The sequence below is a fragment of the Malania oleifera genome, chromosome 6 (genome assembly GCF_029873635.1).
Source record: "Malania oleifera isolate guangnan ecotype guangnan chromosome 6, ASM2987363v1, whole genome shotgun sequence".
Classification (NCBI taxonomy): Eukaryota; Viridiplantae; Streptophyta; class Magnoliopsida; order Santalales; family Ximeniaceae; genus Malania; species Malania oleifera.
The window spans coordinates 82,598,227-82,617,160 of record NC_080422.1 but is presented as its reverse complement, the minus strand read 5'-3'; the positions used below and the strand labels follow the sequence as shown (position 1 = coordinate 82,617,160).

Here is an 18,934-nt window from a genome sequence, read left to right as displayed (position 1 = left end):
ATCAAATTAAGATTTTTTACTCTAATTTGGTTAAGAAGGAAGATGGTATTACTTATGAAATTTATGGTCAAAGGATAATACTTACCCTACACTCATTACAAAAAATTCTCTATATCAAGCATGGGAGTTTTGAGTGTACACTAGTTGAGAAGCATTGGACCATGGAACAAAGATTTACACCACAAGAATTTCTGCCTCTTGTGATGAATGATGCACTTGTGTATTTTGGACATCCTCCACCATACAAGCAGCTTAATCTTCAGGCACAAATTCTACATAAGATCATTGCATACAATATCATTCCGAGGTCTGGATCTTTTGATCATGTGTCGTATTTTGATTGTTTTGTTATGTGGTGCTTGTCAAAGGGAAGAAACTAGACTTATCAAGTATCATACTGAAGTGGATGGCAATGAAGCTTGAATCACCTAGAATTGGGCTTCCATACGGTGGTATTCTTTCCTTAATCTTTGCCTATTTTCAGGTCCTCTCTCCTGCTTCAAAAATAGTAAAAAGAACCCATTATCATGTTTTCTCATCTACTACATTGAAACGAATGGGTTACAAAAAGTATACTGAGGGTTGGATGTTCCGAGTCAATAGACCAGCAAGACCTGCACCTGAGGTAAGGAGTCCAGCTCCTGAAGAAGCTGATATGCCACCTTGGTTTGTTCCTTTTTATCAACATTAGACTAGCTTCAGTTCTGAAATGAGAGACAACTTTTCTTCTCTTCAAGATAAACTCTCTACCATTGATGACAAGTATACCTTATTAGATACTCGTATTGCTAAGATAGAACATCATGTCACTAAACATGGCGCTGATTCAGATAATGAGGATAGTAAAAATTCTGATGAGGAAGAAGCTAAATCTGAAGAAGGTGAAGGAGAAGAAGAAGAAAAAGAAGCAGAAGAAGATGCAGGAGATAATGAAGCAGCAACTGAAGAAGAAGAAGAGGAGGAGGAAGAAGAAGAAGGTTCAAAACAAACCAAAGGGAAAGGAATTGCTTAAGATAGTGACACTAACTCTAACATATAGACTTATGTTAGTTTTTTTTTTTTTTTTTAAGCTCTTTGTATGCTTAAATTATAGATGGATTTTTGTGTTTGTTGAAAAAAAAGGGAAAATGTGTAAGCTAAAGACTATGCGTCTCTATATGTATTCTAGCTCTGAAACTCTGAACTTTTTGCAATATTTTGCTCTTAGCTTGATGATTACACGTCAAAACTGCGTAATTGGACGCTTAACCTAGGCTTTACAGTTTATATTTTTAATTAAATGTCCAAAATTGTCCAATATTTTAATAAAGTGCCAAAATCATCATTCTTGAACTTTATTGCACTATTTATGAAGTTTTGGTAATTTTTTGTCGCAGGAAAATTCCTAGGAACCAAAACCAACACCTGTTCGTATTTCATACATAACTTTTACGTCTGAGCTTCGATTGAGACGATTCAAATTTATCAAGAAAGAGGAAAGGATCATCTACAACTTTTATGTTTTGAGTTTTTTGAGATACAGGCTCCAAAAGAGCAGAATTTGTAATGAACAGAGAACAAAAAAATATAATAATTCGGGTCCTCTAAATGGGTCAAATCTCTAATTCGGGTCTAGGGCTTTCTTCCCCAATCTCTATTTATTCTTCTCTTCCCCTCTTTCCCAGCGTGTGCCCTGTGCACCAAGCTCTCCTCGGCTCTCCTCTTCTCTTCTCTTCTTCTTCTTCTTCTTCTTCTTCTTCTTCTTCTTCTTCTTTGGTTTTGCTTTTTTTCAATTGCTGCGTTGCCATTCTCTGTTTCCCTTTCTTTCTTCCCATGTTTTTCTTTCTCTCTTACAGCTCTCTATATTTTCTATTCTCCATCTACCCTCTGCAACCTCCCGAAGCCACAGCTGCTGCAGCAGAGCCACCCATAGCAGCCGTCTGCTGCACAGCACAGCAGCTTCTCTGTAGCCTCTGCAACCTTCTCCGGCAGCAGTAGCTTCTTCCAACCACCGAGCACTCTGCTGCTGCCATAGCAGTAGCCCCATACCAGCAACACAGCAACACTAGCCGAGCCACATGCTGCCAGCACCCTGTTGCCACGGCCTAAAGCTTTCATGGCTTTTCTTTTTCTCTTTCTCTCATCTTTTCTTTCTTTTTATATAATTTTTGGTTAGTTGAATAAGTGTTAAATGTTATCTTTTGAAGATTATTTAAAGTTTTGAATTTGAATATTGTGTTAGTCGGATAATTGTTAAGTATTAATTTTCTTTGGATTATTTGAAATTTTGAATTGCGAATGTTATTTAAAGTGTTTTTATTATGGTAGTATTCATTTATTTTCTTAGATAAAAATTAGTGGTATATTTAGCTCGCAGTAGTTAATTTTTGGTTCTTTTTGAAGCTCAGCTTAATTAGGGTCAGATTTGTCAAAGTTTGCATTTTTATTGTGTTTCGATAGCATTTAAATTTAGGTTTTTGTTTGTGTTTTTTTATTTTTGTTCGAGTTCTTGATTTTTGTTAAAGTTTCGATTTTTAATGTGTGTGTGTGTGATTGAGTTTCCATTATGTGCTTTAATTCTGTGATTAATGTTACCATTTTTAATTAGTGCATGTTTCGATGTTTCCTTAGGTAGATTAGAGTTTCCATTCTTGCATGTTTTAGTTCCATGTTTTAGGTTTCCAGTTTTTATTAACGCGTGTCCCAATGTTTCTTTAAGCAGACGTAGGGTTTCTATTCTTGTTTTCTTTTATTTAGTGAATGTTAGTTTAGAGTTTTAAATTACGTGTCATGTAATTCATCAAAAATGAAATTGAACAATCTTGAAAACCCCGAATCTGAACCAAGTTCAGTACCTTTTTAATTTTGATTGGAAGAACATTAAATCTGAGATTAAAACGCATTCCCTGAGGAGACGATCTAGCCCTTGGGCTTAATATTACACGACAGAACTCCTATACTTGGGATAGCTTCCGAGCTGCTCATTTTTCGAGTGAGTCACTTGATGTATTATAAGTTCTAATATTAATGATAATTTTGAAAACTTTGCAAGTTTTGTTTTGAATATGCTGCTTGACAGGGGGAGTATTATGAGTTCTCATTTGAGCATAATTCTAAATCAATTGATGTTAATACATTAACACTGGCTTCACACATATTCAAATTGCTATTTGTTCTTGATCATTATATACTCAAACTTTATTTTTTGAATGATTTCAAAGGGGGAGAAGTGTTTAGCCAAAATTTTGCTTGAAATTGATAAAAGCATGAATGATATTGAAGCTTATTGAAAGGGGGAGTCTTTTTAAGGCTCACTCAAAATTTTTGTGTCTTATTTGTCATCATCAAAAAGGGGGAGATTGTTGGCCTTACTGGGTTTGATACTCCACTTTGATGCTAACAAACAAGTAGGACTTAACATGCTTTAGTTGAGTGTTGTGTTTTCTTAGGAATTCATATTGAAGGTACTCATGTAGCATGAATCAATAATTGATAGCATGGATCAAAGTTTGAAGACCACAAAAGCATGATGATTAAAGAAGAACAACATGAGAACTCAAAGTTCAGAATATTCTGCGAGATCAGAGATTAGCAACAAAGAAGGTTCAGAACAAAGAAGAATTTTTGAGAAATTAGGACAAGTCTCTCTAAGTACTTTAAGTTTATTCAAGTATGAAGTTTTCATTTTGAAGCTCATTAAACAAAGAGACTTTGAGACCAAAAAAAAAAAAAACTTGGAACATGTTTTCAAAGTTAAAACAAATTTATATTCCAAGTAAAAATGAGAGAGAAATCAAAAAATGACTAAAAGAGAAATTTGTACAGTTGACAGATGACTGTGTGGTTATAGGCAGACGACTGACTAAATTAAAGACTTAAAGTTGAAACATAGAAGCCTGACAGACGACTGTCAAGGCTCCCACAGACGACTGTCAAGGCTCCCACAGATGACTGTCAGTGAAAGGTGAGAAGTCTGTGAAAGTTTCACCAGACGACTGTCTGCCTTATATGTTACTAAAAGACACAAAATTTAACATGGACAGACGACTGTCATCATATGGACAGACGACTGTCACCTTATATTCTGATGACAGACGACTACCACTCAAGGGACAGACGATTGCCACGTTTCTGCCTATGAATCTTATCGTTATATTAATTGGACAGACGACTGTCAAGACTTCACAGTCATCTGCCTCGCGGAAATTTTCTGTTTTCCAATAGATATAATTTTTGAAATTCAAAAATTTGGAAACTCAAATAAGTTTATTTTATGGAAACAAGTCTAAGTATCCTTTGAAGAACAAGCAAAGAGGTTTTATACATCTATAAATACCCCCATGACTCATTGAATTATACACCAAGATTATTAAGAGCTCACAATCTGTTGTAATACTCCCTCTCACTCTGAAATTCTGAAAGTGCCTCATATTGCTCTCATCCTTGCTCGAAATTAAGAAGTTCCCGGGAGGCCCAATACCAAGCATTAAAGCAGAGAATAGATAGTTTGGCACTTAGAAGGTCAGAGCCAGCTCAAGAAGGCTCGAGCCGCGTCAACTGGAGCAAGCAGGGGAATTAGAATTTTGTATCTGTTTTTTCCATTTAGAAACTCCCTGTATCTTTTCCAAAATGTTGTATGGAAAGATTGTAATGAAATGATGGCGATTTTTCCCGAAACCTTGGTTAAGGTGCATAGGCTGCATACATGATTGTGTTGTTTGTATATGTTCATACACTAACTACATGCTTGCATAGACATTCATTTTATGCATTTATTGTCTTAAAGGCATGGGTTTCATGTTTAGGGGAAAGAAGTGAAGAGGCGAAACCAGCCTGTGACAATTGAGGCACATAACCATCCTTACAATACCCGCAGAAAGGCTAAAGTCAAGGCAAAACAGTTGGAAAGGCGCGTCCTGGGCATAAAGCAAAGACGGAAGGAGTTAAGTAGTCAGATGAAAAGGATACTGGATTTGCTACTTGACAAGGGAAAGACAGTGCCAGAGCAGGGTAATGAAGCTGACATGGATCCCATCCACGCTCTAGGTTTCACACTGCTCCATGGGCAATCATCTGGACCACCACCAGTCATCCTAGAGGGTCCATCGCTGAATATGGCCACCTTTATCCTAGCCGCGCCAATACTAGGAGTTGGAATGCCTTTAGTAATAACTGTGGGGTTAGGCGCAGGCAAGTCCGTAGCTAAATACCGCTATGACGAGCTCAAGGAACGGTTAAGGGCTATTAAAGGGACCAATGCATCCAACTCTGTCAACCCTATAGACCTTTGTTTGGTGCTCAAGGTGGTGCTTCTTTCTAAGTTCAAGGTGCTAGATTTTGAAAAGTTCAACAGGACCCGATTTCCTTAGACCCACCTATGGTTGTACTGCCACTCAAGGGCAACTTACTTTGACAATGAAAGGTTAATGATGTACTATTTTCAGAGTAATTTAACCAGTACTGCAGCCATGTGTTATATCCATCAAGATAGGGCACGGATCTGAACATGGGGAGATTTAGGTAACGCCTTTGTAGCTCCGTATCGCCACGTTATGGAGAGGATGCTAGATCGGATGGCCTTATTAGAAATGGGGAAGAAGTACACTGAGACCTTTAGGGAATACGCCTACAGATGGTGAGATATGGCAGTTCAAGTAGACCCCCTGGTAGGTGATCGGGAAGCTATTACTTTGTTTGTAAGTTTACTAAAAGACCCCTACCAGGGACATCTTCGGGGAGCAACTCCCCATGATTTTATAGATATAGTGGCCGCCGAAGGAAGGATTGAGGCCGATATCAAAGCAAGTCGTGTCAAGGACAGCAATACTGAGGTTGGTCCAAGTAGGAAGTGGACCACTAAGAAAAAAGAAGAACCCAAATGATCTAGGGACAGCCCAATCAAAGAAACCAGTACATAAAAGGCCGGGACTAGTGGCCTATAAGAAACTTTGTAGTTGAGCCCGCCGTAAACCAAGCAACGTATACAGGTGCCAGGGCCCAATTTATGGCCCCCTCGCCCGCGCTTGCCCGACAAAACATGCTGACATGCCCGAACCTGTAGACACATGCAAGGAATACACCTAGGAACTTTTGGAGGGTGGATCCAATTCCCATGACTTACGTCGAATTGTTCCCTCAATTATTGGAGAGAAGAATGATATCCACCATTTTTGAGATTCCTATTACTAACCCTCCCCTACAATGGTATAATCCCGAGCCTACTGTGCATACCACGCTAATTCTCCTGGACATGCTATTAACCAATGTTGGGCCTTTAAGCGACGCAGGTTGGTTAGTGTTCAACGACAAGCATCTGGGGATTCAAGAAAACCTTTTACCAGATCACGGAGGAGATAATGTGGGGATGATTGAAGAAGGAGCTAGGGGAAAGTCAGAAAAGGGTTTGGAATGGATAACACTGGACTGGGTATATGGAGAGCTAACATCAACAGGCCTAGTAGAACAAAAATCCATTTGTCCTGAAGGCACCCTCTGTGCGTGCCTAAATTCAGTAAATAGATCTATGCAGCGATGTGGGACTTTCCAGGCTTTCTTGAGTATGTTGATTGAAAGAAAATGGGTAGAGATCAGTTGTATTCATAAAGGTGGAGAAATATCATCTATCGAGGAACACGAGTCAGACCATCCCCAATACACACGTCGGCCCTTCATACCGGTTATAAAGAAGACACTCCATACCCTGGAGGCACCAGATCGACTGATAATCTCCACTCCTAGGTCATTCCCATACGATAGTGACAAAGTGGTGCCATGGAAATATGATTGAGAGGCCTACATTTAGGGAGGCACGAACAACATAGTAGGGGTAAAAGGAGTAACGCGCAGTGGAAGAGTCTATGTGCTAGAACAGCTAGAGAAGCCGAACTCAAGAAAGGCAGGAGAACCATGTGGAAGCCTCAAGACGCTCGTGCTTCCACAAGAGGCTGAAGAAATTCTAAAGTTGATTAAGCACAACGAGTATAATATTGTCGATCAGCTAAACAAAATGCCAGAACATATCTCTGTTCTCTCTTTGTTGCTGAATTCTGAAGTACACTAGGAGGCCCTTCTGAAAATATTAAACCAGGCATACATCCCCCAAGACATTAGTATTGAAAACTTCAATCATGTGATTGGAAGCTTAGCAACGACCAATTACATGACTTTTGTCGATGAAGAAATCCCGCCAGAGGGGAGGGGTCATAATAGAGCGCTGCATATATCTGCCAAGTGCAAGGATCATATGATAGTGCAAATTCTAATTGATAATGGGTCCTCAATAAATGTTGGACTCATGGTTACATTACGAAAATTGCTTGTGGATTGTTAATATGTTAGAAAGAACAATCTAGTGGTGAGAGCCTTTGATGGAACCCGTCGTGAGTCAGTAGGGGCCATCGAGATGCTGCTGGAAATCGGGCCAGTGGTTTTCAACGTTACTTTTCAAGTTATAAACATCAATCCCTCGTAAAATTGCTTGCTGGGGAGGCTCCGGATTCATGATACTGGGGCAGTTACATTGTCATTACACCAGAGGGTGAAATTTGTTGTGGAAAACAAGCTGGTCTGCGTGTACGGCGAAACTGATGTAATAATCACCAAGCACTCTTCCACCCCCTATGTGGAAGTTGCAGAAGAAGCGCTTGAAGACTCATTCCAGGCACTCGAGGTTATAAATGCCACAACCATAATGGAGGGATTCCCCATTCCTCGACCTCTAATTTCCCCCCGCAACATATATGATGGCATAGATGATCAGGCAAGGATATTATTTGGGAAAAGGGCTTGGAAAGCACTTGCAAGGGACCCAAAGGCCACTACTTCTTAAGGAAGCAAAGGATAGGTATGGCCTCGGCTATGTACCCACTTCCTTAGATTGAAAGAAGAAAGTCGTGGAAAAGAAAATGAAGAGGATGGAGAAACTTACCAGGGAAGCAAATTCCCATTCGGAGTTGATTGTTATGTCCATTGATTAGACCTTTGTTAAGAGCAGTCAGTCTAACCTTGAAGTAGAAATGAAGCAGTCAAGCATATCGGTGATTGATTCAGAGGATTTCGTAAATGCTGCAAGCCAATGGGTCTTCCCGTTACCCGCTGAAACAAAATTGAGAAATTGGGATGCTGTTGACTATCCCACCTTCATCATGTAAATGTTTTTATCTTATCTTGTTTTAAATCTTCTTATTTTTACTTTTTATTTTGATTTGTAACCCGGAGACAATTTGGTCCCAGGAAATGTTTCTTGTTTTAATGAAATGGATTATGTATTGCTTGCCATCCCTTGTTTCTTGAGACCCATTGTCAATGGTGTCTTTGCTTTAGTTTCGTGTAGGGATAGGGAAAAAGAAAACACCAATACACATGAGTCATGGGTTGATGTTTATTTTGAAAATACAGTTCAAAAGGCCGAAATGGAGGAAGGAGAACCTAATCTATTCCCTGAAATGGAAAGTATGCTAAAATCTGACGAAAAACCTACTATAACCAGTTGTGATCCCACTGATACCATCAACTTAGGGGCCGAGGAGGAACCAAAGCAAGTGAAAATTGGAGCACTATTGAGAGGTGGAGAGAGAGATAAAATGGTGGACCTCTTGAAGGAATATTAGGATGTTTTCGCATAGTCATACTAGGACATGCTAGGCCTAGATACTGATCTAGTAACCCATAAGATACCGACGTATCCCGAGTGTAATACTGTAAAGCCAAAACTAACAAGGATGCAGCCCGATATGCTCATAAAGGTAAAGGAGGAGGTCAAAGAGCAGTTTGAGGTTGGATTTTTGGAAGTAGCCCAGTATCCCGAGTGGATGGCCAACGTGGTCCCAATAATAAAGAAGAATGGGAAAGTACAGGTATGTGTTGACTATCGGGATCTAAATAAAGCTAGCCAAAAATATAATTTCCCACTCCCACACATTGATGTGTTGGTAGACAACATAGTAGGGCATGACTTGTTTTTCTTCATGGATGGCTTTTCAGGATATAATTAGATTAAGATGGCCTCGGAAGACAAAGAAAAGACCACATTCATCACCTTATGGGGGACCTTCTGTTACAAGGTCATGCCATTTGGTTTGAAGAATGCAGGGGCCACTTACCCATGGTGACACTATTTCACAACTTGATGCATAAGGAGATAGAAGTGTATGTAGATGATATGATCGTTAAGTCACAGAGCAAGGGAAACCATGTGGCAAATCTAGAAAAATTGTTTAAACAACTACAAAAATGTCAATCAAAGTTGAATCCAGAAAAATGTACCTTCGATGCCACTTCAGGAAAGTTGTTGGGTTTCATTGTGAGCGAGAAGGGAATCGAGGTTGATTCAGACAAAATAAAGGCTATCTGAGAAATGCCTAGCCCAAAAACCGAAAAGGAAGTGTGGAGTTTCCTAAGCAGGCTCAACTACGTTGCCCAGTTCATATCCCAATTGACCACCACTACGAACCCATTTTCAAGCTACTGAGGAAAAATAACCCAAAAAAAATGGAATGATAAGTGTTAGGAAGCATTTGAAAAGATAAAATATTATCTTTTGAGTCCCCCAGTGTTGGTTCCTCCGGTGCCAGGGAGGCTACTCATCCTATATCTGGCTGTGTCTAAAAACTATATAGGTTGTGTACTGGGGCAACATGATGAGTCTGGAAGAAAGGAACAATCCATCTATTACCTAAGCAAGAAGTTTACAGAGTGTGAGTTCAAATACTCGAAGTTGGAGAAAACCCGTTGTGCTTTAGTATGGGTGGTCAGGCTGTGCTACACAACGTGGCTAATCTCCAAGATGGACCCGATCAAGTATGTCTTTGAAAAACTAGCAATAAATAGCCGAGTAGCTCGTTGGAAAATGTTATTGACCGAATACGATATAACGTATGTGACAAGGAAGGCAATCAAATGGAGTGCCATAGCTAAGTATCTGGCATAAAGAGCCATGGAAGATTACCAACCCATGGAGTTTGATTTCTCGGATAAGGATATTGATTCAGTGAACCAAGTGGAGGAAGATCATGAGGGATGGACCATGATGTTCGATGGGGTAGCTAATGTATGGAGACATGGAATAGGGGCAGTGCTCATATCCCCAAAAGGTAAACACTACCCTGTCTCTGCCAAACTTACTTTCCCTTGCACCAACAACATCGTTGAATATGAGGCATGTGCATTGGGCTTGCAAGCTGCCAAAGACCGAGGAATCAGAGAATTGACCGTTAAAGGGGATTCAACTTTGGTGATTCATCAGTTGATTGGGGAGTGGGAGATGCGAGATTCAAAGTTGATACCATACCAAGAGTACATCCAAAAGTTGATCAAGGAGTTTGACTAGATTAGCTTTTCCCACTTACCTAGGAAAAGCAACTTGATCCCCGACGCCTTGGCCACGCTGGCCGCCTTGGTGAAAGTTGAACTGGGGATAGAAATTGTGCCCATTCGTATAAGGATGCAGTCGGAACCGGCCTACTATGTAGTAAACGAAGAAGTTGATGGAAAATCGTGGTTCTATGATATTAAGACATACCTCCAAAAGCAAGAATGTCCCGAAGGAGCCTCTAGTAATGATTAAAAGACTATAAGGAGATTATCCATGGGGTTCTTTTTGGATGGAGAAGTTCTATACAAGAGGAACCATGACATGACCCTCCTACGGTGTATGGAAGCATACGAAGCAAAGCGAATTATGCAAGAAGTCCACGAAAGCATTTGTCGCACCCATGCTGGAGGTCACTCACTAGCACGGAATATCCTTAGAAGTGGGTACTATTGGATGACCATGGAAAGGGATTGCATATAATATGCTCGGAAATGCCACAAGTGCCAGATTTATGGAGACCGCATACAAGTGCCACCGGCCCCGCTTTAAGTTCTATCTGCACCCTAACCCTTTTCAGCATGGGGGATGGATGTGATTGGGCCAATAACCCCAAAGGCTGGTAACGGGCATCCGTTCATTTTTGTGGCAATTGACTATTTCACCAAATAGGTAGAAGTAGTGTCATACGCCAATGTCACTCAAAATGTCATTAGCCGCTTCATAAAGAGAGAACTAATTTGCGAGTATGGGATACCAGAGAGAATAATCTTGGATAATGCCAAAAACCTAAATAATGAAGTGATGACCAAGTTGTGTACTCAGTTCAGGGTTAGGCATCATAACTCAACTCCTTATAGGTCGTAGATGAACGGGGCATCGTACTCGCTGTGGCTCGGATTATCACATGTGTAGCAAGCCATTTGAGGAAAGTTTTGGCTTTGGTCATCGAACCCGCTGTGGCTCGGATTATCACATTCATAGCAAGCCATTTGAGGAAAGTTTTGGCTCAGGTCATCGAACCCACTATGACTCGGATTATCACATCCATAGCAAGTCATTTGAGGAAAGTTCAGCTCGGGTCATCGAATCCATTGTGGCTTCGATTATCATATCCGTAGCAAGCCATTTGGGGAAAGTTTCAATTTGGGTCATCGAACCCGCTGTGGCTTAGATTATCAAATCCGTAGCAAGCCATTTGAGGAAATTTTCGGATCGGGTCATCGAACTCACTGTGGCCCAGATTATCACATCCGTAGCAAGCCATGTGAGGAAAGTTTAGGCTTGGGTCATTGAACCCGCTGTGGCTCTGATTATCACATCCGTAGCAAGCCATTTGAGGAAAGTTTCGGCTCGGGTCATCAAACCTGTTGTCGCTTGGATTATCACATTTGTAGCAAGCCATTTGAGGAAAGTTTTGGCTCAGGTCATTGAACTTGCTGTGGCTCGGATTATCACATCCGTAGAAAGCCATTTGAGGAAAATTTTGGCTCGGGTCATCGAACCTGCTGTGGCTCAGATTATCATATTCGTAGCAAGCTATTCGAGCAAAGTTTTGACTCGGGTCATCAAACCCGTTGTGGCTCGGATTATCACATTTGTAGCGAGCCATTTGAGGAAAGGTTCGACTCAGGTCATTGAACCCACTGTAGCTCGGATTATCATATCCGTAGTAAGCCATTTGAAGAAAGTTTTGGCCCGGGTCATTGAACCCGCTGTGGCTTGGATTATCATATTTGTAGTAAGCCATTAGAGGAAATTTTTGGCTCAGGTTAGAAAACTTGTTGCAACCCGAATTAATCACATTCGATGAAATTCATTACCATGCCTCGAGACCTCATACTTCCCACCAATCACTAATTCCCGCTAACTTCTAACCACTAATCACTAATTACTAATCTTAAAAAAAAAATAAAGGCATTGCACTATACCCTGTTCGTCTCCCTAGTTGGCAGAAGCAAGTTGCAGTTGATTGACCAAAGTCGTGGCCTGGTTAAAATAGGTGCCTTCTATCTTTGTTGGTTCGTTGCTACAAATAACGTAGGAGAGTTCCTACTCTTACATTGAAGTAACGAAACCCACAAAGAGAGGTAGTTGTCAACACCCCAATTTTAACTTGGCCCGCCCAAGAAGGCTTGACTTAATAAAGTTTGACTTTAAGTCCTGAATAACCCTGAGTTTTAAAATCAAGACCCTGAGTCCCCATTTTCAAAAATTGAGTCTCTTTGATTTCGGTTAGTCAGGTTCCTTAAAAATTTAAAAAAAAAAAAAATTGATTTGAAATTGAGTTTTGTAAATTTTCCCCCCAAAAAAAAAAAAAAAATAGTCTCTCAAAATCATTTTAGAAAAAAATTGAGTTTTCTTGAGTCCTGTTTTTAGCATAGGTCCTTTTAAATCTGTGTTAGGACCTCGTAGTTCCAAAACCAACTCCACTTAGGTATTGGGGTTCGAATCTTAGGAGCCCAAAAGTTGAGTCCTTTTAAGCTAACTGTCTCTAACTTAGTTGATTTTTTTAAAACCAATTTTCTTTAGTCCCGTATGTGTTCCCTGTAAGGCTAGATTTCCCTCAAATGTTGTTTCATCAGTACTGGTTCCCATAATTAAGTACTGTTAGAACTTAGGAGTTGGTGTCTTTAATCTCTGTCAAAACAAAAAAATGTATACAAAAACAATAAGTTTCAGTCGAGTTTCACGAAGTCATTTAAACTAAGTTTTTCAATTTTAGTAAAACTTAATCCCTTTCTATAATTTGAGTCCAGGGATTGGTGTTAACTTTAGAACCGATTTTTCTTAATTATTGAGGTCACATTTTGATTAGTTGGTTGCTTCATATGGTCAATTTGGTCAACCCAAGTTTTGTTCCAAGTCAAAATTGAAAAAGGACAAGCAGGAGGATTTTTTTTCATTATGAAGAGGAAGAGGGAATACGTGTAGTACAACAGGAAAATTTAAAAACAATAAAACAAAGTGCAGGCATATCATAAAGGAAATAAAGGCAGAATGTACAAACTGAAGTTGTAGGAAAGGAAAGCCGGGGGTACATAGATCAGCATACGAAATGCCAAAAAAAAAAAAAAAAAAAAAAAAAAAAAAAAAACAAAATACAAAAAGCAAAGAGCAGATTCTGAACCCTCCACTCCCAAGCTGCCACCTGGAAGCACCTAAAAAGCCCCCAAGTCTTAAATTGCCACTTGGAAGCACTCAAAAAGCCCGCAAGTCCTAAATTGCCACTTGGACCTTCACCTACGCACAGAAAGAAAGATGGTTCAATTGGTTAACAGAAATTCAAAAAAAAAATGATAAAATAAATTACATGTGTGGGTTTGCTTAAGGGAATTATTCCTTGACACAGGCTATTGGTGGGGGAATTTGTTGAGAAATTGGCTTACCTCTTGAGCCTCCTTATAAATAGGAAGGCTCACACTATAGTTGAACACCTTTGGGAGCACAAAATTACTTTGCAAAAATTGAGAGAGAAAACAAAGCAATTAAGAGTAGAGAGGTTTTGTCAACATAGAGAGTGAATCAAAAGAGGGGGGGAAGGTTCTGCCGAGTCGACAGTAGATAAGAAGCCCTGCACTACACAATGCAAGGAGCAGAGAAATAAAATCTGAAAAGTTCAAAGCATAGAAAGCAGAGGGAGAAGAATTCAGAGCGCAAAGCCAAAGCACTCAAACAGATTCAGAGGAAGAAAGAAGAGAGAAGGAAAGGGGAGGTCAAGGTAAAATTCTAGTGTTCTATTTTATTTAATTCAAGTCATGCTATGAATTGTGTGTGCAATGTGAACACAGGTACCCCCCTATTCTCAGGTCTTGGACTTGAGCTCAGACTCGGAATTGGTCCCTAACCCGGGTTTAGACCTGTTTGCCTCTTTAAGCCCCTTGACTTTGGGCTTTGTCTCTAAGATCCAAACCCAAGTTGGGTTGTTGTTTTTAGCCCACGAGGCCCTGTTTTTAAAATCCAAATTGGGCCGGTCTATTTTTAAAATCAAACGAGGCCTTCTTTTTAAAATCCAAATTGGGTCAGTTCGTTTTTAAAACCCCCAAGGCCCTGTTTTTAAAATCCAAATTGGGCCAGCTTGCTTTTAAAACCCATGAGGCCCTGTTTTTAAAATCCAAATTAGGCCAGCCCGTTTTTAAAATCAAAGGAGACTCTCTTTTTAAAATCCAAATTGGGGCGGCCCGCTTTTAAAACCCATGATGCCTTGTTTTCAAAATTCAACTATAGGTCAAAAATGAGTTTTTTTTATGTTTATTTATATATTTATGTGATCAAGGTCATTTAATAAGCTTAAATGATGATTTGAAGGAAAAGTGTGCCTATATATATACATATACATGACCATATTTAAAGAGCCTACATGATGATTTATAATAAAGGAAAGTATACACACATTTATATATGTGAACAGGGCCCCATTTAGTAGAGCTAATTGATGATGTGAAGGAAAAGTATAAAGGGAAGTATATATACATACAATTATTTGGATGAAAATAATTTATAAATGATTTACAATTGTTCAAATGCAGTTTTTAGCAGTTTTAGTATTAAATATTAATTATTAGATGAATTTTGATACTGTAAAGCTCATATTATTTATACAATGATAATAATCTTTTTCCACTTATTGAGCGTCTCTCACCCCAAATTATTATTCTACATTACAGATAGCTTTGAAGAGCATATAAAAAATAAAGCGTAGCAAGCGCGTGAGCGTGATTAGAAATAACAATTTAGATTAAATATTAAATTAGTTATATTTTTATATCTTGAAATTTTTAAGGATGTTAAATTTTTTATTGGTGATAGTTTTGTAATGAAGTTATTTAGCACTATGATATAAAAGTATTGAAGGTTTTATTACTTCCGATGCGAAAAATTTATAGAAAGTCGCACTCTAGACGCCTGCCGAGTTCAGAGCACTACATTATGGTATCTGAGCGCAGGATATAGGTTCAGTAGATTTTAATCAATAATTTTTACCAGAATATAGACATGAATCATGATGAAGGTAGGACTGGGTAGTTCAGGAAGTTTTCTTTTAAATCTATTATAGTGTTATGTTTTAACAATAGATTTTATTTAGAATTATATTTAGCAAAATTTTGAAGATAAAATTTTTATAAGGAGGGGAGAATGTAATGACCCCAAAAATATATATACATGATTAGTGTAGTAATAAAAAATATAAATAAATAAATAATATAATATAATATATGAGGATTGAGGCATCCTTACCCATTTCAGATTCAATTTTGAATATGACAACTTGAAAAAAAATTAAATAAATAAAATATAATATTATATATTTATATACAAGGATATGTATGATGGATGTGGACAACAAGCAATTTGCCTTATCTCTCCCCACCCTTCTACGCATGCATGCACATACGTAAACCTCCCTACAAAAGTACAAAAATGTCCCTCCTTAGTTCCCTATAAATAGGATTAGTTTCCAATTCATTTTCATAAGAAATTTCAAAAAGGCAGTAAAAGAAAAAGTGAGGAAAAATATTTAGTAGTGGGCGGAGAATTTTTATACATTTAAAATTCTCATTCTTTCACTCTTTCCAAACTCATTTTAGAAATTCATCTTTAACCGTGTTAGAGGAGCAGATTAATATAAGTGAGCTTGATTATGTTAGATTTTTATAAAACATATACCCGCATTTATTGTAAGTGAGTTGGATTATGTCAGTCTTTTATTTAAATATACCTTATTTAAATTAAAGTATGAAGATTGAATTATATCTATTTTAATTTAATTATACTTGATTTAAATTAAAGTACGAGGATTGGATTATTTCCGTTTTTATTAAATATACCTTTTTTAAATTAAAAGTACGGGGATTGGATTATATCCATTTTAATTCAAATATACCTGATTTAAATTAACGTACGGGGATTGGATTATATCCGTTTTAATTTAAATAAATCTAATTTAAATTAATGTACGGGGATTGGATTATATCCATTTTTATTTAAATATACCTAAGCTAAATTAAAATACGTGGATTTAATTATATCGACATTTTATTAAATATAAACGAGTTTATTGTTTTAAAGGAAGTATTTTAATTCACTCAGGTAAATTACAGTGTTATAATATTCTATTAACAATAAATAATTATTAACACGCAAATCGTGTGAATGAGCTTATTTTAGTACATATTAATTAAATGAACAAGAATGAAATTTTTTTTATGATGTTATATTTATTACTTATTTTATAAATAATGATGTGATTTTATTATGTGTTTTATATTTGAGAAATGGTGAGATTTTTGAAATATTATGTTATTACATAAATTATAATGGTATGTTTTAAGAATCCTGATGGCTCGACGATTACAATGCTCGGTACCGTAACTTACAAATGATGTTACAGATGATCATGAGTACACCCACACTATATATAGAGTGATTTTATATGACAGTAGATTTCTCTTGAGTGCACACCTGGATTGTACCAGGATTTAATAGGGAAAATCGTTCTTAATGATGATGTTTGATTTAGTTTGGTCGGCGAACCAGTTAAGTCCAATCTTCGGATCGCACATCCTAATCATGGGGGTAAATATGACATACAACTATATGCCAAAAATAGTTTTTTATACATATTTATATTTCTACGTGATTATGGTCATTTAATAGGCTTAAATGACGATTTAAAGGAAAAGTATGCATATATATATATACAAGACCATATTTAAAGGGTCTACATGATGATTTACAATAAAACAAAGTATACATATATTTATATATGTGAACAGTGCCCCGTTTAGTAGACCTAAATGATCATGTGAAGGAAAAGTATAAAGTGAAGTATATATATATATATGCATACGGTTATTTGGATGAAAATAATTTATAAATGATTTACAGTTGTTCAAATGCGATTTTTAACAGTTTCAATATTAAATATTAATTATTAGATGAATTTTGGTAATGTAAAGTTTATATTAGTTACACACTGATAATAATTTTTTTTCACATACTGAGCGTCGTCTCACCCCAAAATATTATTTTACATTATAGACAGCTTTGAAGAGCGTACGAAAATCAAGCGTAGCAAGCGTGTGGGTGGGACTAAAAAGAGCAATTTAGATTAAATATTAAATTAGTTATATTCTTATAATTTGAAATTTGTAAGGGTGTTAAATTTTTTATTGGTTATAGTTTTGTCATGAAGTTATTTAGCACTCTGGTATAAAAGTATTAAAGGTTTTATTACTTTTACTGTGAAAAATTTATAGAAAGTCGCACCCTAGACCCTTGTCGGGTTCGGGGTGCTACACCATTAGCATAACCCAGGAATATGCATTTCCTGGACTTTGGGGTCAGTTTAATTCTTTCTTGGGCATTATACATCACATATGCAAGACATCCAAATATGTGAAGAGAATAATACTGGGCTCGTTTACCGGTCCATATCTCTATCGATGTCTTCAAACCAATTGTTGTTGACAGTGACCTATTTATCACATAACAAGCGGTTTTAACTGCTTCAACCCACAATGACTTGGCTAGATCTGCAGTCTTCTACATCGCTATGGTCCTCTCCAATAGGGTTTTGTTCATCCGCTCTGTTACGCCATTTTGTTGAGGTGTATGTGCAATAGTGAACTGCTTTTGAATACACTCTTACTTGCAAAATAAAATAAAATTGACGTCTGTATATTCTCCTCCATTATCCATCCTTAAACACTTGATCCTTTTTCCAGATTCAAGTTCCAACTGTGCTTTGAATAATTTGAATACTAAAAACACTTTTGACTTCTTGATTGGATACACCTATAATTTTCTAGAGTAGTCATTAATCTTCTGACAGTAGCTCTTTCAAATTTTAATCTATGTTGCTTACTTGTGATACAATGCTCACAAGAAGGTAGACTTACTGATTTGAGCCCGATAAGATGATTACGTTATGAAAGAATCTTTAAACCCCGTTCAAACATGTGGCCAAGTTTGCAATGCCACATTATCGTTGATTTTTCTTGGGTTGATGTAACTGATGTATCTCCCTATTGTATCGTATTTCCTAGCAGCATGTATAGATTTGCCACGATCTTTTCTACCTTCATCACTACAAGCGTGCCTTTGACAACCTTAAGGATCCCATTTTCAATAAGAGTCTTGCAGCCGAGGTTATCAAACTGTCCAAGAGACAGTAAATTTTTCTTCAAGCCCTTCACATGTCGTACTCCTTAAATAATTTGGATTGTAATGTCATACATCATCGAAGACTAGATGATCTGAATGATTATTATTTATTAAGTTGATGATGAATTGATCATACGAATCAGGTAGACTTTGGAGTAGAAGCTCTGCTAGTTCGGCTGGCTCAATCTTATGGCCTAACGCTGTAAGTTAGGAAAACAACGTACTAAGGTTGTTGATATGATCTGTCATCGATGTGGATTCACTCATTCGAAGAGTGTGGAGTCGCCTCTTTAAGAATATCTTATTGTGAAGTGACTTAACCTCATAGAGTTTTGTTAGCGCATCCCAAATTTCTTTTTCTGACTTCTTCTCTACAGTATTTGATAACACCAAATCTGCCAATGCTAGATAAAGATTAGCCACAACATTGTCATCCATCTTGATCCATTTTTCATCAATTATCCTTGGAGGATCTTGTGT

General features: G+C 37.6%; 1 protein-coding gene across 1 annotated transcript; it reads left to right on the top strand.

Moving 5' to 3' along the window:
* The first annotated feature begins 9,913 nt into the window (after positions 1-9,913).
* Positions 9,914-10,543, top strand: LOC131158675 (uncharacterized). Its single transcript, XM_058113542.1, has 2 exons — positions 9,914-10,272; positions 10,330-10,543. Exons 1-2 carry the CDS (start codon positions 9,914-9,916, stop codon positions 10,541-10,543), a joined length of 573 nt encoding a protein of 190 aa, XP_057969525.1.
* Positions 10,544-18,934: the final 8,391 nt, after the last annotated feature.